The sequence below is a fragment of the Poecile atricapillus genome, chromosome 8 (assembly GCF_030490865.1).
Source record: "Poecile atricapillus isolate bPoeAtr1 chromosome 8, bPoeAtr1.hap1, whole genome shotgun sequence".
Classification (NCBI taxonomy): Eukaryota; Metazoa; Chordata; class Aves; order Passeriformes; family Paridae; genus Poecile; species Poecile atricapillus.
The window spans coordinates 22622469-22645044 of NC_081256.1; the positions used below are offsets into that span (position 1 = coordinate 22622469).

The 22576-nt window shown below is 41.9% G+C and overlaps 1 protein-coding gene across 3 annotated transcripts in view; it reads right to left on the reverse strand.

Annotated features, from left to right (window-relative positions):
- Positions 1-22576, reverse strand: part of FNDC3B (fibronectin type III domain containing 3B) — a 183516-nt gene that overhangs the window by 58196 nt on the left and 102744 nt on the right. For all 3 annotated transcript variants that reach the window (XM_058844077.1, XM_058844079.1, XM_058844080.1), the window contains one exon: positions 5852-5910. In XM_058844077.1, coding sequence (XP_058700060.1) covers positions 5852-5910 — 59 coding nt within the window. The remainder of the gene's footprint in view (positions 1-5851; positions 5911-22576) is intronic.

Sequence of the window (22576 nt, forward strand, 5' to 3'; positions counted from 1 at the left end):
ATCAATTTCTTGCAAAACAGAAATTCCAGAGCTAGAGTTGGAAAGTAAAGGGTCAGAAATGATTGACAACACAAACAAAAACACAGATTCATGGCAAAAAGTGGTCTCTAACAGATGAGAAATACAGAGAGGTTCCCCTGCAGTGAACTGGCTGGTCACTGTCTCAGCATCCAGCAAAGGATGTCTCTGGAGGTACCTGCTGCTGTGGCCATTCCCAGAAGGGAACTGGAAACTAAGTGGAACAAAGACTTTAACCTACAGATCATTTTATTTGCCATTATTTTTCTAAAGTTTTTGCTGGGGAGCTTTTTTCAATGAAACTCTGATGGCTTTTTCAGTCATCCTGCTCCTTCTTGCCACTTGAAACCACAATAACTCAACAGCAAATAAGTAGAAAAACCCAATTCATCCCAAAAATTTATGCTGGTGCAAAAGCACAAGGGAAAATAATAATAGAAGTCCAACCTGTCAATTAAAAACTACATTGCAAATCAATCACTTTGTGCCCTGATAGAAGGACTGTGTGTGATCTGCAGTCACCACTGAGTGCAACAACTCTGGGGCAGAGGTGTGAGGAATCTTTTCTAATAAAGCATGGAAAAAGTACATCAAACTCCTGCACCAAACCAATTTTATCACCCCATCAATGCCACTGTATTCTTCTGGAGAGCCAGGTTCATGCAGCTTACAGAACTAGCATCACCTTGCTCACCAGGAGAGCCACTGGCACATCAGCTGCACACAGCCAACAGCAGCTTCCCAGAGAGCAGCCTTCTCTTACCAGGCCAAGAAAGAAGAATAAAAAAAATCCCCCCTGCCACTGTGTCAAAAGAAAAAGAAATAAAAAGCAATAGCTGCACTGGTTATCTGGTAAAGGCAGCATATTTTCACACAAGCCTGCTGAAATATCCCAGAGAAACCTCAAAGCCTCCAGAGCCTCAAATGCTCTGCCACCAACTCTCCACTTTCCATCATGAAAATAAAAGGTGTTTTCCTTCTTAATTGCAGTGAAATTTGTTGCATAGGAAAAATACAGAATATAAACTCTCAGTGTTTGATTGCTCCATATGGAGGCTAACAAAAAATATTCTTTATATATTCACTACATCTATAATTTTGACAGATTTTTGCAACACAAAGAGCAAGATGTTGTTATTTCAGAAGGTGTAACATGAATGCTGCAGGTGCTCAGTTACACATTTCCTAACTTTTGTTGAGAAAAGTGAAACCCCTTCCCCACAAATTACTTGGGAATGAAGTACTAGCAGTCAGCTTTCAGGGACTGCCTGTTTACAAATCCAGCTTCTGGATAACTTTAGATATTGGAGAATATTTACCTTCTCATGTGGAAACACGTTGCTTCCAGCTGATGAGCATTGCAACTGTTGTGTCTGATACCCATATATCAACCAGATTCTTTCTGAGCAAGTCATAAATCTGTTTTTAACAGCCTGACAAGTAGGTGACACCATGAAATGTCTCATCATAAACACCATGATCTCAAAAGTTAGAGATTTTAATTTATAGCAGCACATTTAAGTCTTGCCAAAAGAGGAAAATTTTTGTTCAACCTAATGTGAAAAATAAGTTTTAAGGAAAGAAGGTTTAAGTAGCATCAAGCTTTCTTTGTAAAAAAACATGGATGTGCAAACTATTTTCTGAATTTTCATGGCATTTCTTGCTTTCATGGCATTTTCTTATCGTATTTTTCTGACGCTATGAAATCAGTGTTTATTTTAAAATCTTGGAGCAGTTAACCCAGATACTGGATAAAATACCTTATAAGAATCTTGAATGATTCAAGTGTGACAAGTAAGTTAATTTTTTTGAGATATACATGTATATGTATATACACACATGTATGTAAATGAAACTGCAGTAAAGATACTTAAGAGCTAAAAATCTGCATTTAAAATAATATTTTGATCAAAAAACTGATTAACAAGATCCAAATACATTTTAGGGGTTTTTTTAACAGACATTACTACTATGCCAGCTCAGCCCATCAACATGCAGTTTCTTTTATTATGGAAATATGCTTGCATAATTGTTTTTCATAAATTCAGACAGACTTGGAGTTGGAGGCATGATATCCTGCCAATGTTCTATTGAAATGTTTTTCTCTATGACTACTCCCAAGGACACACGTATATATTCCACATACGGCAAAACTCTGGCCCTCCACGAACTTCAGCAATCTGTAAAAAGTTAGATCTTGGGTTTCTTAAAAGAAGAGAAAGTATCTTGTGGGCTAGCTGCTAGAAACTGTCAGACTATTATTCTGAAGCCAGCACACAGAGGATAAAAGTCCAAACCCAGTTGCTAAGCTGCCCCAGCTACACCATTAATCTCAGAGGGAAGGAGCACCCGGAGTGGCTGCTGGCTGCCTTGGAGCTCGTAGGTACACAGCAACTGCTGCTGGAGGTTTAAAAATAAACACCAGAAAGTGTTAAATACCAGTCTTAGCTGCACTGAGCACACACAGCAAATGTAGGAAAGCAAGTGAGGGGTCACTGTCTGCGAGATAAGTCAGAAAAGGCAAATCTATTCCCTCCCTGGGCTGTGCACGTCAGCTGGGAATGGATTTATTTGTGTGGCTGGAGATAAACCTACCTGCTGCTCCCTGACCAACAGGCTGATACCATATCACAGTTACCTGCCAATATCTCCTTTCATGACCAAAGCCACCACTTCATTTACCAAGGAACTCCTACCTGGAGCACGAAGCACTAGCTTTGCTGTGAAAAAAGCTAAGTTAAATAAATGGGGTTACGATATGTTGAGAATAACAAGCAGGGATTTGTAAAACAGTTCAGTACCTTTACCTCCAACTTTTCTAACTTACACAAACACCTTTCCAAAGGTACAGACCTGGACCAGCCCTCTCCATGCTGTGAGGAACAGCCCAGGTACCACCACAATGGTGGGCTTAATGGCCCTTCTGAACTGGCAGAGAGAAATACTTCACCATCAGCAAAAAACAGCTTATTTTTCATTAATGGTGCACTAGTTCCATCTGACAAAATATAAGCAGCCAGAGCATCTCCTCCCAGGCTGGGCAGGTAAACCTTGGTGCTGCCTCTGAGCTCCCCCAGCCTGTCTCATCTGTCCCCAAAATCACTGTGCTTGATTTGAAGAGGGCTGGCTTGGCCTTTTAGCTGAGACCTAACAAAAGATTCTCCCACAAGGAGTTCTGTACGTCTGGTGAAAAGCACAGTTAATTAGTTTCTGAAAACTTCTCAGTTTACACAGTAAATGCCTCCTTTCTGCTCTATCAAAACTCGGTGGTGTAAATAATTATTCCATAAAAGCCCCTGGGAAAGAATCCAACTCCTGCACCACTTCAATAAGGTTACAAGACTGATGAGTATCGGTCCTTCCCGTCTTTCAGGTAATGAAAAATGTTTCTGTACAACTTTCATTATCTTTCAAATTCCGGGTTAGCATTCACAGGCATCGTGTGGTTCGGGGGCTCATTGTATGTGTGAGAACTACACTGCAAGCAACATTCATTTACTCCCTCGAGGGCACGCTTTGAAAGGCTTGGGGGTCAAATGAATTCACAGTTATTACTGGGTTGAGATTCTGCTTTTAAATTATGGCTGTAATCCTGCAATTTTAGGCAAAAACCCCAGTGATTAAATATGAGTTTCGCAGCAGAGCAAGTCAGCGGGAGCAGGCTGCCTTTTGGAAAGCCAGGCTGATGTTTGAGCTGTGGTTTGACAGAGCCCTGGTGATCCCCCATGGGTGGTGATGTCCCCCCGAGCCCCTTGGCTGTCGGATGCAGCCATTTCAGAAACCCAGAGTCAAGTTTCCCTCCCCTCACTGAGGTATTTGTTTCAGAGAATGCTTACTTTGTCCATGATAATGTGAATTAAAAACATATTTTAGCTGACACAAAACCATGGGGGATTAAAAGCAAAGGGTGCCCTTTAAAATTCTGGCTGTTAAAGGGACAAAGCTCTGATTAAATTTACAGCTTGGCTGCACATCTCTCAAACAGGTAACAATATCTATTATTGAAAACAGACCTTTCATGAAGTAATAATTTTCAAAGTGTATTTTGTACTCAGAGAGGTACCTGTATGATCCAGACCCCTCCCAGTGACAGCTCTCCTGCAGCAGCTGCTCACAAGGCTAATCCCTTTGGATGGCTTCATCACCCCATGGATGGAGGGAGCTGCCCACTTGGAGAAATCAAATCCTTGTGCTGCAGACACAGCATCACCCCCTTGCCACTGACTCACCACTCTGCTCTCTTGCTTTGCAGAATTTCTTTCTTCACTGCTGTTTTCCTGTACATTGTTTTATTTTTCACTTGTAAATGCATAAGATTTGCCAAGAAACATGACCAAGATGACTATGCATAATATGATATATTTCTATCAGATGTAATACTGACTACACACAGACAGAATCATTCAAAGAAATTCATGATTTGTGAGAGTCCTGTGAGTTCAATTACTCACAAATGTCAAAGTTACAGAGAGAGAATAATAGATAATCTCCAACATCACCTCAGTAAATGTCATTATTATTGAACCAGTATTTGCCATGGTTTAGATTTTTTTTTTAATCTTATTTTTGGTATGATTAAAGGAAGACTATTTTTGTCTTATTTTTTTTGGTTTTTGCTTCTTTCTGCTTTAAAGGTTCTGGTTACCATAAATCTAATTGTACAGATCTCAGAATCCTGCAAATTGCTCTAATAGCTTCTCTTCCTATCTCTAAAGATAAAAGTATGAAACAACACATTTTCCTTGCCAGCTCTCTGGATCTTTGCAAAAGCACCTGGCTGTGGCTATTGACCAAATGAGTAACATTCAGGTGGTCCCTGGTATGAAAATATTGACTCCCTCTGTACAACAAATGAGCTTAATTCTGTGCTAAGTGCACTTAACCAGCTCCTGCCCATGGCAGGACACCTGCACCTGCTGATGGAGCAATTTAAGACTAAACACCTTTTGTATTTATTCAGAACAAAAGCACCCATCAGAATAGAGTCCAAAAAATAAAACTCAGCCTGACTTTCCCTGAGCTCTGCCTCTTCTGCAGCCAAGGCTCCCACTGCAGAATGTCTCTGTACCAGCCTCTATCAGCTGAACCAAATCTTCCCATGAGCCTCCCACCATTACTTTTTATTTAATTGCTTACTTGTGCCCTGTCTCTCCAGCTGGACAGAGAAAGGCCTGAGCTCTGGAGAGCAAAGGAGAGTGCTTTGGGATTTCTGTCTCTCCCTGCCTCATGACTGCTTCTTCCAGTGCTGGCTTGGACCATTCATTCAGACCTACAGTGCCCTTCTGGCTTTCATTTGACACACCAAACTAGAAAAGAGCTTACAAGCAGATTTCTTAATAACCTCACCTGACTGCAGTCACACTCAGCATTAGGGTTATTTACAGGGTGATTCAATTCCATCATAATTTACAGGCTTTTATGGCTCAGACAAACACAGACTATAGTAATTTGCCATTGAATAATAGAATTAGCTTAATTTAATCATGATTAAAGACATAAATTGCTCATGACAAAATTAAACCCAGGGGAGGTGGGGGGTAAGAACTGTGCAAGTCACCCCAGTGCATTGAGTTCCCCATTACAGTATGAATACTGGGAACTGTCCTCTGGAAACAGACAACTGGTGCAATTCCTGGAGTGGGTAGGGCCCTGAAACACCCATGAGCACAAATGATCCTTCAGATTTAACCCCAGTAAAATGAGTTAGTGGTAACAATCTACTAAGGGGAAAAAAATCCAAGGTGCTCCCCTGTGAAATCACCAGTATTTTGTGACACAATCTACTTTTCATATTTGCTATTGTACATTTGTGTGGCAATTTGGGTTCACATACCTGTGGTTTCTCCATTCCAGAAAGAATGTCTTGAACCCTTTTTGTTTCTGAATCAAATTCTGTAAAATAGAGAATGTGGAAAGAGGAAGAGAAATAAATTACCAAAATTAAACAAAAAATTCAGTTACATCAATAATTCTTTTGGAATTTCTAAACAGGGGAGGGAGACAGACATTACCTGCATATGAGCATCAGCTGCCTTGTGAATTTAAGGCATGCAGTTACATGGATTAGTATTATAAAAAATTAAAAGAGAAAAAGGAGGGAATGAAACTTCCAGTAATTGCAGATACTCAGAAATGTGAGACTGTTTGTAGAGGTGTCCTCCACAAGCAGTGCCATTAATTGTGATCTGCATTCAGAGAGTAAAACCACTCTGTTTCCAGAACTCAGCTGTGAAAGAAGCCCAGGAGTTTCTCAGTTCCTGCTGAACCTAACCCTGGTTTGTTAACCAAGCCCACCCTCACTCCAGACTCAGACTGGGCTGCCCACCAGGGCTCTGGAGAGGACAAATGTCCTTGTCCCATGCAGGGAAAACCCAGGGGAGCCACACAGGCACCTGCCCTGAGTCCCAGCACCCACCTGTCCTTAAACTGGGTAATGCCCAAAGCTCTTTTACAGCCACCTTCCAACTGTGGAGGCAATAAAGTGATGCCAGGCAAATTCCAAAGTCTGTCCAGCAGCAATCCATCCTCCCTGCCTGAGCCCTGTGCCTGGTACAGCAGCTCTTGCAGGGGCTACACAGAGGTACCCACAGGCTGTGAAATGCTCCCCCTAAATCAGAGGGATAATTGTGCAGAAGGTGCTGCAGAGGCCATCCTCTGAGCAGTGGAATCAGCCTTTCCCTCATCCTCCCCCCCTCAAAACAATCTTGAGGTAAAACACCAGCTTAGAGTAATGAGGTGACACAAAGCAGCTTTATTCCTTTTGGACGACAGCACAGAGAGGCCTCACTTTCCACTACAGTATTCTCTAATGGAAAACTAGGAACATATTTTCCTGTTTTTTGGATTTTTCTTTTTTAAAATGTTAATGCAAAAAGTTTGCTCCCCAAAGCAGAAGAACGTATCTCACCTAAAGCAAAATGAGCCAGATGTGCTTGGCATAGGAAGCAAAAAACATTAATAAACAGGTGGGATCAGATCAACAGCTTTCACTAATGATTCCCCCAAAACCTGACCTACTTCTCGGAGCCCAAGAATGTGTCTTTATTTTTGTCTGTGACCTGCTTTAAAAAAAGTAGATCTTCTTTTTAAAAATTCCATGTGCTTGACTGCCAAAAAATAGAACTGGCTGAATGCTGATGGCAGAATTCCAGTGTAAATGCCCATCTCTCCCTACAAGAATGCACCTTGGTGTGGACTGGGAATGACAGATCTCCTGCTGCACACATTCCTGGATTCCTTTTAGTCTCAGCCACTTGGAAAAGAAAGGAGTAGTAATATTTCAGGAGAAGTTGAGGATAGCAAGGTTGGTTTTTTTCCATAGCAGATAACCCTCAGAGTGTATTATAAAGAGCGTTAACCAGCAGGATTGAGCCAGAATTTGATAATACTGATTTCAAAATTTCACAGATGGACTAAAATGGCTAAGGAAAAGGCTGAGATGCTGATCCAAGTGAACATGTCAGAATTTCAGGTGTTTCAGAATGCAGGGCTCCTTTCAGCTTCAGTAAAGAAGTTGAACTGTGCCACAAAAGCCTGGAGCCAGATCTGCACACTGTGGAGATCCTGCAGGCTTATCTCGAAGGGATGCTAATCAGAAGCAGCTTCTGCAGCTCTGAGTGTAACAAAAAAGCTGCTACTATTTTATCAAAAGTTTATGGTTATTATGTCACCCCTAATTACAACCCCCAGAAGCTGAGCGTGAATCACTCTCAACCTTAAATCCCAAACATGTGGACTGAATTTTCTTTCCTCTCTCTGCTTTCTAGCAAAGATGCTCTGTCACACTGAGAAGGAGAAAAAAAACAAACCCTGAAGCCCAAAGAAATCTTATTTCCCTCTCCCATGAAAGGTGATTGCTTTGTACAGTTACTGAGTCCTCCCACCCTCTGCAGGTCAGGGCTGTGGGCTCAAACTGCTCCAGGCACAGGAACTGACTCCAAGGCTTAAGGGAGGTGGGTATGCCCAGCAAATAAATAATAATTTAATTACTTCAACCAAACTTCTCAATGAAGTGTCCTACTCAGGGAATTTTTTACATTATTATCCCAACTATGTATCTTGTTCACACAGAGAAGGCTCTGGGTACCAGATACAGAAGCCCTGGGTTATTACAGACACGTGGACATTCATGTGGTCAATATGGACATTTGTGTGGTCAATATGGACATTTTTGTCACCAAGTGTTTATACAGATTAGCTGGAGATGGAAGACAATTCATCTTCAAAGACTTTGGGTAGAGGGAGAGAGGGAATGGGATACATGTAACAAATAATGCCCTGTGAAAATAAAGCAAATATCAATGGCAGAAAGCAATAAACACCCACAAGCAATGTCTGTAACAGCATCAGAGAACACTGCAGGTTCAAAGGGGACCTCAGGGGTGGTTATCAAGAATTACAGTATTTCAAATACTTAGTTTCTCATTTCAAGAGCCATAAAAAAAATATCTTGGGCTTCTATGGATGGCTGACTTCCTTTCTGTAATAAATATGATTATTCACAGTCTCCTGAGCTAGACTAAGCTAAGGAGAACGAAACCTGTCCCAAATCCCTCTCTCAGTAGGGAAGTTGCTCTGACCTGCCAATCTCTCTGAGTATCAAGCTCTACATCTTCCTTCCAAGCCAACAAAGAGTAGAAAGCCTTCTGAACTAGAAGACAATAGAGAAGGAAAGAAACCATCTGATATGCTCTCTCTGATAACACAGAGCTGCTGGAAGGCTTTTCCTCCTGGCTCTCTGTTGTTACTCAGCAGCCACCAAGGACTACACCTCAGATTAGTTCACTGGAGCATTTAGGGACAAGGAGCATGAGCATCTGCTGGACATCACAGATGCAGTGGTGGGAGAGTGGGCAAGAACAGTAGCAAGAAATGGGCAAGTCTTGATGTGTAACAGGAAGTTCAAAAAAACTTCCTAGAACTGCTCAGGAAAGGTAGTGGGTGGCATGGTTCACCTACCTGGGACTAATTGTCCCTGAATAACAGACAGTTATACATTTCAATCCTTGCCCCTTCCTCTCCCTGAGCTGACTGAGCACTGAGTATCTGCCAGGAAGACAGAAAATCTCTATGTCAACCCCCCAAACTCTGGGGCTTGCAGAGGCAGGCACCAGGAGCTGCTTTCCTCTGTTGCCATCGGGAACAGAAGCTCAGTCACATCAAGAGCCCAACTAACACTTCAGGTCGTTGTCCCATTTTAACTTTTCCTCTCAACATCTGTTCTCCACATCTGTCATGGCAAAGCTCTTCCTCCTAGGAGGAAGCTGGGGGTGGGGATGAATTCCTTGTGAAAGCTCAATGGGGTCCTCTGAGGGACAGCACAAAAATCTGATTTACCCTGCTAATCTCACTGTCTGAGAGATATTACAGCACTCCCAAACTACAGCATTAGGTTCTAATTCCCAGGCTGTGGGTTCTTAAGCTTCAGACTAATCTTTTATTGCAGAAAAACCAGATGAAAGACCTGGACCACATCAAGTCCTCTCTTCTTCCAGAGTTTTGAATCATAAACAAAACTCTATAGATACAACCAGGAGTAAATGCCCCTAAAAATTAAACACTTTCTCAGCAGCTGTTTGGTGCTAACAGGGCTTCAGTGTCAAGTCTTGCTGAACTAAAGCCTTTTATTCTATGCTTCTGTTAGCCTGTGTCTATGTTCCTTTCTGCACGTACAGCACAAATATAATTTTCAGACCTTTCCAACCATACTTTTAAACACCAAGCACAGCTTTAAAAAACAGGGGAAAAAATGTCAGTTCAAGGTAAGTTTGAAGTTTCCATCAATAGTTTACATGTTTGCATGAACAGCAGCTGTGTATGTAAATGGTTTGAAATAGCTAAAAGCTCTAAACTAATTAAGATTTTCCCATTGCAAATACACATTTTAGGTTTGTTCTGCATTCTTTCCTTCGAAGAGAGGAAAAGGTCCAGCTCAAGACTTAGCTTCTGGCCACAGAAAGTATTTACTGTTTCAACAGCCTTTCCATTCCAAGGGAATGACATCAGCACTAGCACTTTGCAAACTCTAATTCTCAAGCAGAGCCCCATGCTCACAGATATGCCAGTCATAACATGACATGCTTTCTCAGAATTTGTTCCAGATTTATCGGGGCTGTGACCAGCTTTAATGCTGGGAAAGATCTTTCATCAGTCACGTACAGCACAACCTACAGCCCCCGAGAAAATGAACTCTTCAAAACACAGCCCAGCTCCTTTGTGAGCTGCCTGCCGATGTCAAAGCTTAAGATACCAAGAAGAACACATACAGACTTTCAGGGAGTTACAGAAATATAAGTTAATGAGCTCCTTGTACAAGAACAAACCTAAAGCTGCAGATGTCACGCAGCAGCTGAGTCACAGGAGCAGAGGGGATGTGACACAGTCACCGAGTCCATCCTCCTACACTGAAACATGATCATCTACACCCAAATCATTTCTCTGAGATGGCTCCCGACCCAATTTTCCAAAATAAATGACAATTAAATAAATGACCTCCTGCCCCATGATCATGGCAATCTCAGCTAGGCAAACTACCACAGCATCTAACGCCTCATGACAGGGAAGATCATCTGAACTCTCCCTGCTGCATCTGAAACTTACTCCTTCCCTCCTGCACATCTGCCCCAGGAGAGTTCATCACCCCTTTCTTTGTTGCCACCTTTCATGTAATTGCAGGGATTTCTTCCTTGAACAAAACAAGGTCATTTCTCCATATCTGTCTTTACTCTGCCATGATTTTGGAATTGGTCTCCATCCTTCTGGAGATGTGGCACAGCCCTGCCCACCACGTTCCAGCTGAGGTCCTGGCAGCACCAACACTAAGGACCCACTTACAGAGCTTGCTTAGAAGTTTCCTCTTCTCTTTGTCTACAAAATAACTTGACTCTTGGGGTTTGTAATCTCCTATTCCTCGCTGAACTACCACCTAATTAAAAAAACCAGCAGTTTGAGAACAACTAGCTGCAGTGCAGTGCATGGCTCTTGCCTTGACCAAACCTTTCCTTTGAAGGCCATTACAGAGCTCTCCTGTCTTGTCCTCCTTCCCTGACCCATCAAGCACTCTCAACCCTATCAGATCCCGATATGGACTATAATTTAATAAGCCTCAATCCTTATTCCATCCTTCAAGCCCTTAATGAAAATATTGAATAAAATTAGACCTAGGACAAATTCCTGTCTAATCCAGTTTGATGCAGCTCTCCAGTCTGTCAGAGAGGCAGCCCAGGACAGGGCAGGGTCATGGATAAACTGCCAGGCTACTGCTGGCTGACAGATGTGACACTGGCAAGGGCAAATCCAGTGTCACACTGAAAACACAGGACTTTCAAAACTCTTCCCAGCACCACTTCCCTGCTGGGCACAACAGGGAGCCCTGCAGAATAAAAAACTCATGAAAAAAAAATTATATTCAAAACAGTCAATCACATCAGGTGAACCTGTAATACACCAAGGAAAATTATTAATTAAGCCTGGACAAGATTTCTAAATGTTAAATATTTCCAATTTCTGTTCATTACATGAAAGCTAATAAAAAACACCAATGATAAAACACAGCTATGGCTCCTCTGACAAAGGTAGAGAGATTGATGCTATCCAACTTTAGACACAATTGTTAAAACATGTTCTAATTCTTTAAAAAATGCTGTGCATGAGCATATCACAATTTTTTCATTTCTAAGTGCCTTCCCACTGTTGCCATCTGATTTCTCCTGCTAGCATACTTCAATTAATGTCTAGGAGCTTATCCTTCATTATTTATCCTTAAAGACCTAACCATATATAGACAGTAGAGAAAACCCAAAAAACAAACAAAAAAACCAACCAAAAAAAAAAACAACAAAACAACCCCAAGTCACTCCCTGAATAATTGAATGCCAATAGAACAAAACCCCTGTATAAAATCCAGAAAGGCATATTTTCAGATCTAAAATCAGAAAAATCAGCTCTCTAGTCATCCTGATTCACTGGGACAATAAAGCAAAGGATAACTGAAGTGCTTTGCCTCAACACCCCTGTGATTTAGGCATGAATTTAATCCCACGCTTCAGAGATGTCCTGGCCACAGTTCACATCTACTGACCTGCTAGTTTCACCTTGACTGCTTCAGTATCCTATTGTCCATGGGACAGAATACTCCAAAATACCAAGAGTGCAAATTCACAACTCATCCTTCTTTAACCAAAGGCTGTCACATGGATCAGGTCAGACATGAAAGCACCCAGATGTACATATTGAAGTCACCTGGGCTAAAAAGTGTTTTAAAAATAAATGTAAGGCTATCCAATCCTCCCTGCCCCCCCTTATTGTCTGTGTTTTTCATTGGGATGAAGGAAAATAAGATCAGTAGCAACCAGCAAGGGAAATAAAAGCCTGGATGCAAGGGACAAATGGAGGGTAAGCGATGTGTTGGGTTTGTTTTTCTCTGCTTCTTCGCTGCTACTGCTGGAAGACAGCAAAAACAACTCCTACTTTACTGGCTGGAGATCTGAGCGAATTCCTACTGTGAACAGGCAGTTGGTCCATTAGAAGGCAGAAAAGGGCTTTCTTAGTAAAATACAGCAACCCCCCATCTCCATCACATACATTTGACATCTCAAGCAAGCGCTTTGTACGTCTCCCAAAGCAGATAACAGAGGCAGTGCACTGTGGATGGCTGCAGCTGGCTGGGTTTGAAGGAACACCAAATCAAACAATGACATAACCCACAGAAACAGAGGAAGCCCAAGCTGAATCTGCTGGAACAACAAACCACTTACACACAGGACCTCCTCTTGGAGTGCTCTCTTTTCATCATTTCGACCTGCTTTAGCTTATTTTCTGTGTCAAAATATTTTTCTTTTTATTTTCAGCAGCTTCCCTTTGCTATTCTGTTACAGCAGCTCACGCATGTGGGCTTGGGAAGACAGTAAAGGCTTTGCAGATAAACCAAGCAGTGTCCATCCCTCCATCTTTTGGTCAAGTATTTGACAAAGAGACTGAAAGTCCCTCCTAAAACTTTCGAGGAGCTCCTGACTCCCACTTTCCAGGTAGAAGGCTAATGTTTTGTTCTCACCACCAACTTTACCAACAAACACTATCATTTTCCCAGGAACAATGACCTTCACACTCCTCGGAATTTTGTACAATAGTTGGGATGCATGGAATTTCCTTACACTTAGTTCCTTCCATTTATTTCTGTGCTGCTTCATGCTTTGTCCCTCTCATTTCTCCTCATTCCCCATGACTGTCTGTCCCGCCTTTGCCACACTCAGGGGTTGTTCTCCAGGCTGAGGAACCCAGTGGTTATTCAGGAGGGGACGTAAGTTCTGCAGAGCTGCACCTTGCCGTCACCAGTACCCCAGGCTGCCCCAGGTGACATGGCCATAAAAACTCCACAGGCTTCCCCAGCTCAAAGCAGGAGCAGGGGATGGTCAGCAGCATGGCTGAGATACCCATGCTTCTTAAAATGTGACACTGGCTCAAAAGGATGTCTGGCAGCAGCCATGAAATTACACCATCAGGCATTTAGAGAGATTTCCTCTCCATAAGAAAAGGTTCTCCTCAGTCCTGGCACCTGACTGTCACAGCCAGGCAAAGCAGGAGCCTGAGCATCATGAACACACAGTGAAAGGAGGCTCACAGCTCCTCCCTGCACTGAGAAAAGCACAGGTTTGGCAGCACCAAGGATTGGTCTTCTCTTCCCAAGTGGGTCACTGACAGTTCTACTGCATCCCATCACAGGCGTGGCTTTGTCTCTGTCACTCCTGAGTGTCCCTGCTGGGACAGAGTCCTGTACTCTCCAAGAACTGAGGTGGAAAGCACAATTCCTAATGAACACAGAGTGACAAGTCTCCAGCACCAGTCTGGTCTTTAAAATCCTGTATCTGCTGCCCCATGCCAATGAGGAAATATTTTTCTCTGAACTACCATCCCCAGTGTAGGGGGACAACGGCACCAGTATTGAACACAAAATAAAACTTACTTCTTCTTGATGTTCAAAAATAGGACCATAGGCAATTCTGGCCATAAAACCCTTTGCTAATCTGCCTATTACACAATAAGAGCATTTTCCTGATCAAACACAAAACTAGCAAAATAACCTGCAGAACTGCATATCTGCACAGAAAAACAATCACACAGCACAGCCAAAACAGACTCCACAGGAGTTCCAAACTTGCTGGGGATTAAACAGAACACTTCAGCCAAAATTAACAACTTCCTTGGCAGTGAACCTCATAAAGCCACTGAGTTTGCTACAACAATAGGAAGGCAGCAGAGCACTTCTCCAATGCAGAGGCACAGCAGAACCCATCAAGAACTAAAAAAATTGTAAGAAGGTAACTGCAGGCCAAATTTTGCCCTCAGTCACAACTCCTCAGCCTTGCTCGAAACAAAGAAGAAATGCCTTCTTTAGATTTCATGGTGGGCAATGCAAAGTGCTTTGGGATGCTGGGTTTTAGCAATAACCCCTATTTCAGTCTCAAGAACAGAGTCAGAGCACAGCAAGCTATTCATCCCCCATGAGAAAGTAAGCAAGGAAAAGTTGCCCTAAAACAGATAAAAGTAGAAAATGCGTCATCTTTTTACTGTTTTTGATTTTTGTCTAAGCATTTACATTAACACAGAAATTGTATTTCTGTGCACTACTTACATTGTTTTCATGTCTTTAAAAGACGTTCGATTTCAGAGGAAAAAAACATTTGGGTTTGTTTTTTTTATTTTAATACAACCATTCCAAATCATGGTGCTAGAAAGGCAAAGGTTTTTCCTGAAGCCTGCACTGGGATTTTTCAATGGCAAGCCAGTGAGGGGCTGCAGTTACAACATTCCTTGAATGAACACTAACCTAAACTCTTCTGTTACCAATGGAAATTACTGACCTATTTTTCCAGATTAAACATATGATACAATGTAATTGCAATGAGTGGTAGAGGAGATCACAACAATCACAGAAAACAAACATTTTTCTCTTTCAACTCAGCCCAGGCACCGCAGCTCAGAGATGGGGGAAAGGCAAAGAGCTTTCCCTCCCTTCTTTAAATCAACCCAAACACCTCCAGATTGACAGCAGAACAGAAATAAATTATCTCCTTCATGACAGATGACAATCAACTGACTCAAGCAATCCCAGCCTAAACTGTTTTGCAGTCATGTCTGAAGGATGAACTATGACTATATGAGCTAGAAGGATATTAAACGGAACATTTAATAAAGACTGGGGGCTAAATTTCTAAAATGCAGAAGTCAAAAAGGCTGATGTAATCTTATCTGTGCCCTCTCATGCCTGAGATGGGAAGAATGAGCTCAAGAATGTTTAAAAAAACTCATCTATAATGTCTGTACCAACTTCCTACTTGTGAGCAGAAAGAAGTGCATGGGCAATTAGCAGTCCTGTGTGGGATGAGGGCAAAATGTGATCTTGGATATTGGCACAACCAGTTTCACCACTAAGAAACCTTCCAAATATTTAAAATATTTCACAGAAATATCCACCTGATTTTTGCTTGCTGGGAAGGATTCAACAAAGCTACAGGAATTTCAGCTCATTCTGGATTTCATTGCCAAGATGAAATTCAGGCACAAGTCACATGAATCACAGTAAATCAAAGCAGCTGCTTCTAAGCACTGCTCCTTAGAGGGGGAAAAATAAAAAACAAGGCAAAAAAACCAACACAAAAACCAAACTCAAGCTTCAGGACAAAATCTTTTATAACAAACCTTGGAGAAAATTGAAATGGCTGCTTCATTTTAAAACAGTGTTTATCCTTTCTGTTAACTGCAACACTCAAAGCATCACCCTGCATTATGATTCTTTCTCCCCTTAAAAGCATATACACTGAAGGTCACAAAAACTTTAGAAATCAAATTCCACCCTTCCTCAGAAAAGGAAGAATAACCTATGGGGTTTGAAGCACAGCCTAAGGGAGTTGAATAAACAAATCCCATTAACTTCAGGGGGACATCAAATTTCATTTCACCACCTTTGCAAATCCAGCTGGAAATACAGATGGACATTGTTCAGAACATCTGGCTATACAAATAAGTGTTGTTCATTAAATCATTAGACTTAAACCCATTTTATTTTTTACAGTCTGGAGGGAGGAAATGTTCTACCTCTTCCCTATAAATTCCCTCTCTCTTTTGGCTCAATGTCCCAGATATTGCCAAATAAGGGAAACACGGTTCCCTTCCTTTGTCGGTGGTCCATGTTATCTCCTCCTAACTGGTGAGGATACACTGCTTATCTTGCTCTGAAGCACTGAGATCTTGGTGTAACTCTTCTCCCCATCACAGGCATTTAATCAGTGAGCATTTAAGCAGGATAAAAATGCACTTTGTATGATTTATTTTTTTTTCTGTTGGGTGTGTACCCATAAATTATGTAAATTCCTAGGAAAAAGGTTCAGATTTCAGTCTTCTGGATTTGACTGTCCATTGCAGCAGAAGCTGCAAATTCTTGAGATAATATGAAGATCCTCTGGGGGAAGAGGTTGTGCCTTACGTCATTTAGCACTGACTTCCTGATAAATGATGGAGCAGACAGCTTATCCAGCTCACCCTGCCAAGGAGATCCTGCTGGCAAAATGAGGCAAGGCAGGAATAAAGCAGATGAGAATAAAAATATAAGAGCCTGCAGAAACTGATCAGGACTGGGAAAAACAGCTTTGAGGTAAAACACCAGCTGCCAAATGGGTTTCTAAGTCCTATTAAGGTCAAACACAAGCCCTGGAGCCAGACTCCCCCACTCTTTACCAGATATGCCCTGCATGTTCCTTGGTGGACTTTGAGCTGTGTTTCCTGTAGTTAGCACACTTAGAAAGATTAGGGAGCTTCTACTGAGATTTAGTTTGTCATGGATGCTGTGATGAGACTGAAAAATGTAACCAGAACTGTGGTGACCCCTTGTGTCCCACGGATGGCTCAGAGCCATGGATGCCCAGAAACACCAATTCTCAAAGCACCTCATAACCACACTGCATCATTTGTATCCACACTGCCCTGTTCTCTCTGCATTTTCAGGCACAAAAGATTTGAACAAAACCAAGTTTGAGGCATTTCCATTCACCTTTTAAAACAGCTGACATTGAAGATGGGAGAATAATGTGCAATTAAATTATTAAATGCTCCCACTTAGCTGATGAAGAGAATCTCTTATCTACAACTTCTGGTGCTCAAGTTATGAAGCTGGTACTTTAGTCTTTCAAGGTATAAGTGTATAAAAATAGAGCATATCTCCTCTCTCCCTGCATCAGCCCTTCCCAGCTTGTAGAACTCCATGCTAACAAAGCAGAGTAGTGTGAAAGAAGGTGGGACTGCCATGGCATTCAAGGCTTCCTATAAACTTTGGGTTTGTTCCTGCAGCATGGACACAGCAAGAGAATACCTCCCTGTTTGTCACAGGTCACATGTGACAAGATTTCGCAGGCTTGCAAATTCCTGGAAATTATCTGCACACAGGCAACTTCTGGGAAAGAGTTGGTCAAGATGTCTGAGAATAAAGTACCCACAGGCAGCTGAAAGCAAAACACTGCTGGGTTTGGAACTGGGCAAAGCTATGGCAGAGGCAGGGAGTGCACTAGGCATGGTCTTGCTTTCCAGCACCATTTGTGATATTCAGCCTTCACCTTCCTCCATCAAAGCCCCCACAATGTAAGGTAAGCTTCAAGGCAGCAGAGGAAACAGATTTGTTTCTTTCCCTTAACGGAGTGCATTTCAGTGATGCTGGATAAACATTTCAGCCATTCTTTTTGCTGAAGAAAAGTAACAAATTAAGCCTGATCTAGATAAATTCTTGCAGGCACACAGACTAACAGGAACTTGGGAATGTACTCTACCTGAACCCTGCAATATGTTTCTAATACAGCCATCAGTCTATATAAAGCTCACTTAAGTGGTTACTTTCCATGACTATTAGGCAAAAATATAATTTGGTGAGAATCTGTGTGGCCCAGCTAATGGAGTTCAAGCTGGTAGACAAAGGTGTATTTGACACTTAAAACCACTTTGTTTACAGCCCAAATGAGCAATTTTCAGGCTATTATTTTAGAGAAAATACTAAATATAGAGACTGTTGAAGGAGCAGGCATATTTCCAAACAGAAAAAAAACAAAAGCAGAAGCTCAGTCATTATGTGGGAGATAAGGTCAAGGCACGAGAATATCACACTGGAAATTCTGGGTGTTGCAAATGAACACAGGTTTCTCAAGTTCAGACTATGCCCTAATTAATGCATCCTATTTCCTCTCATGTATTAAAACTTACAGGAAAACAGCACAGAGCACACAAAACCTATTTCTAATGAGATATAAGTCTGAAGAATTCAGACAAGTAGTATTACTGGCTAAAACTATTAAAAATGCAGTAGGAACAGTAACACCATTTAGATTTCATGTATGATGCTGATCTGTGCTCTCAAGATTCAACACCTCTGGTTTCAGTAAATGTTATGCTTCTTGTTGCATTATTTAGTATAATACTAAAATTCACTTAACCTGACAGATGCATTTTACTCTTCCATGTTTTTTTTCCCAGTGTTATTAATAAAATCACTATGTCAGTTTTGACAGGCTGTTTTCAGGAGACAATCTTATTGAAACTCCTTATTTTATAGAAGCAAATACATTTAGGGATACCAGAGAAGCTGCACTGAACATAGGGGTATTTTGTATGGCAGCAGAAAAAACATTTATGACCAATTTTGTCTGCAGAACATTTCCACATTAGTATAACAAATGTCTATTAGCATGTACCAAACCATCAGTTCCTGGCTAAAAGAACATAAAATTCACATGTATTGTCTGTGTTTCTCAGCCTCTTTGCTTACATGGACCAAAAGTGATGAAACTACTCTTTTAAGCTTTTAAATCTATAGGATATACAGGCACAGATAAACGTATGACTCAATAACCAAAATGGATTCAGGACCAAAATAGAAAAGAATTGACAGGATCTAGAATGAGTAAGAAGAGGAACTTCGCCTGGTTCCTGTCTGCACTGAATCACAGCTACAATTTTCCTTTAATTCACAGGCTCTGGATTAAAACAACAACCTGATACAGTTAAACTAAAATAGAAAAAAACCCCACGTTTTTCCTAAGTATATTTAAATGTTACGTGGAAGACTCAGAGAGAACAGAATGGGGCTGTACCAAGAACGCCTCAGCTCTGGTTTTTCATACATCATCCACTCTGCATCACTTACTAGCAGCTTGCAGAGCACATCCCACCCCACTCAGGAATACCTGAACATACTTCTTCACCTCAGAACTTCTGCTCTGCCAAGTTAAATACTTATTTTAAAATGTTTTCAAATTAAAACCACCATCATCAGGAAGTTCTCTTGCCAAGCCCATTTTCTGTGCATTCCCAATGCATGCCCCTCAAAGAAACGAGCACACAGATCTTCTCAAAGGAGGACAGAAACTTCTTTAGGAACACTTTCACAAAGGCACACACCTCCCTGCCCAGGCTGGGTCTGTTTGTTCTGGCTCCCAGCTCCGGCACAGGACGCACGCAACAACCCATTGCCTGCTCCTCACTTTTACCCATTTGAAGTGGTTTAGTTTTGGCTGTCTTAAGCTCTTCAAACTTCAATAAGGATTAAAAAAAAAAAATTAAAAAAAAAATAGAAAGATTTTATCGCATTTGAAGACAGAAAAAAAAAGTTGTTTTATAAGGAAATAGGCAAAAGCATTGTCAGAATGCTCCAAACCACTTATGTTCCCACAGTACTTGCAGCCACACACACTTCTTGAACTACCAGATCACTGCATGACCAAGAAGGGAGCCACTGAGTGCATGAGAAGGAAGTGACTCAGACTGAAATTCATAAAGGACAGCATGAATGGGACAGGATTTCCGCTTACAGCTCTTTTTACATGGCAAGGCTCTTTTACACAAAAAAAACAACAAAAAACAATCCAACCCACAAGAAACCCAACCCTGCTCCCTCCTCTCCCATTCAGTTTTTAAAACAGCTCTGTGGAAAAGCTCCAATACGGATTTTAAATCAGAATCCCAGTATCATAACTCCAAGCCTTCCACCTGTACAAGGCACCATCCATCATCCTACCAGAAACACTCAGAAGAATTACTACATTTTCAGCCAATTATAAGCAGTTTCCTTTTGTTTTTGCCTTCAAACAGCCTGTTTCCAACATAACTAAAAATCTTTATTTACAAGTGCACCGCCCAACACAGCAGATGCAGTCCATGGAAAAGGTCAGAACTGCACTTATATCCCCACTCTGAAACCATGAATTTCCTAGTAAAAAGAGGATGTTGCTGTTACAGAACCACCCTGGGATAAGGGTGCATCATTGAAGAACCAACTTATTTTTAATGTACCATGATGCTGTACAGAGCAGAGGTGCACAGGCTGGATCCACAACTGGAGAGGTGACTGAACAGAAGTACTCCAGAGTAATTTACTTAATTTCAGTACTGATCCCATTCAGAATTGACGATCTATAACCCATTTCTTCTACCAGTGGTGAAGCAGATTTTTGGGGAATGTTTCCTTCTTTTAATGTTGGAATGAAGCTGAAAGTTATTGACACATGGCAGAATTTTCCTTGAGCACTTGCTCAAATTTCACAGGCATAATAGATGAAATAAGAATAGATTTGGATGGAAAAGTACATTTTTAAGTTAAATATCACACGTACTGAAATTTTTAGGGAAAAGAGTCAAGTTGTCCTTGCACTGTACCCTGGACATTCTCTTCAATATTATTCACATGATCACAGAATGGTTTGGGTTGGACCTTAAAGATCCTCTCATTCCCCCCCTGCCCCCTGTGCAGAGACACCTCCACTGCCCCAGGCTGATCCCAGTCCCATCCAACCTGGCCTTGGACACTCCCAGGGATGGGGCAGCCACAGCTGCTCTGGCACTCTGTGCCAGGGCCTCACCACCAACACAGGGAAGAATTCCTTCCCAATATCCCATCTAACCCTGTCCTCACTCAGCTTAAAGCAGTTCTTTCTGTCCTGTCACTCCATGCCCTTGTTAAAAGCCCCTCTCCTCTCTCTTGTAACCTCTTTAGGGGCTCTAAGGTCTCCCCCTTGTCCAGGCTCATCCCTCTCAGTCTGTATTAGCCAGGAAGGTGTCCCAGCCCCCTTACTGCTCCTGCAGCACTACAATAACCTCAGCCACAGCACAGTGGGTGTGCTAGGAAGGAGCAACACACCCCTCAGAGAAATCACTGCCAAGAAACAAGGAGCAGGACATGCATCAGCTTAAGCACAGGGGCAGCAGATCCAAGAAGAGAAACTCCCATCCCCCCGTCACAAATGTCCCTGTGTGGATCATCTTTCCCTGCTGATCAAAGCAGACACTCCAATTGCCTCTCTGAGCATCAGCTCAGGAGCAGCTGGCACTGCTGGGAGAGATGTCCCTGGTGAGCTGCCACCCACGCTTCCAGCTCCCAAACTGTGCTCCAGGCAGCCCAATCCCCAAGGACAGCAATCTCTGCCAGGCTGCAGCGCTGTGCACCGACACAGGCTGCTCTCTGCAGAGCTGAGGCTGTGCAAGTGCCTGCTCCAGCTGTGTCCGGGGCTCCTAAAGCCCCCTCCCCTGCCAGCAGCTGGATCCCGGGATTGCTCCATCATCCAAACACCCAAAAGAAGCCAGTTCCACTGCAGGAGCACACACACCCCGCAGCCAGATAGGAAATGATAGGCTATCGAGCATACCACGTATCCAGTTTAAAAATTCACACAAAGCCCTCAGCTCCAGCTCTCCTTCACCTTACTCCAAGTTTTACTGCAAATTCATACATTCCTACTTCCCTCCTAAAGAGTTTTTTTTGGTTAAGTGGTTTTCTAAATAAAGATTTCTCCACAAGTTTTACACATATATATACACATTCTTATATATTTATGTATCTAAAAATAGGTTTTCCAGGCTATTCTGCAATTTTGGAAGAAGCCACACAGCACCATAAAGTTTTTAACTATCAGCAGGCTTGAACACACATCCACAAAATCTGTAATTTTAAACCCCTTTGCTACTTGTTGCTTCTGCCATATGCATTTTTTCTGGCTATTCCAAAACCTGTCATCAGCATAAATCAAATTAGCAACTGTGTCCAGACTGCTGTTAACTCTCACCCTAATTACCTGTATGCCAGGTTAGTCAGGTATTCACCAATAAATCCCCAAATAATTAAAGAAGAAACAAAGAAGGTAAGTATAAAATGACAGATATGATTAGAAGCTTGTAAATATCAAGCGGGAACTTATTTCAGGGAGTTGCTTGATGAGAGCCTTTAAGAAACCTCTGTGATCTTTCTGCAGAAGTCTACATGGAAGTTTACATGTATGACTATAACAATATATTGATGTCTAAAACCTCACATTTGAGCCCACAGTATATTTTTTTTTTATTTTTACTATGAAAAATATTCTCCTGTTCCTGTTTTGGCCATGGATGTGCTGCAGAGTAATTGATGCGACTCCAGGGCTGCCACTTCTGGGTGCAGATAACAGAACCTAATTTTAAAAGGCAGGAGGGTGGGACAAGGGATGTTTATTTGCACAGCCTTCTATTAGGGACTTTTCCACAGCTGGGGGAGGGC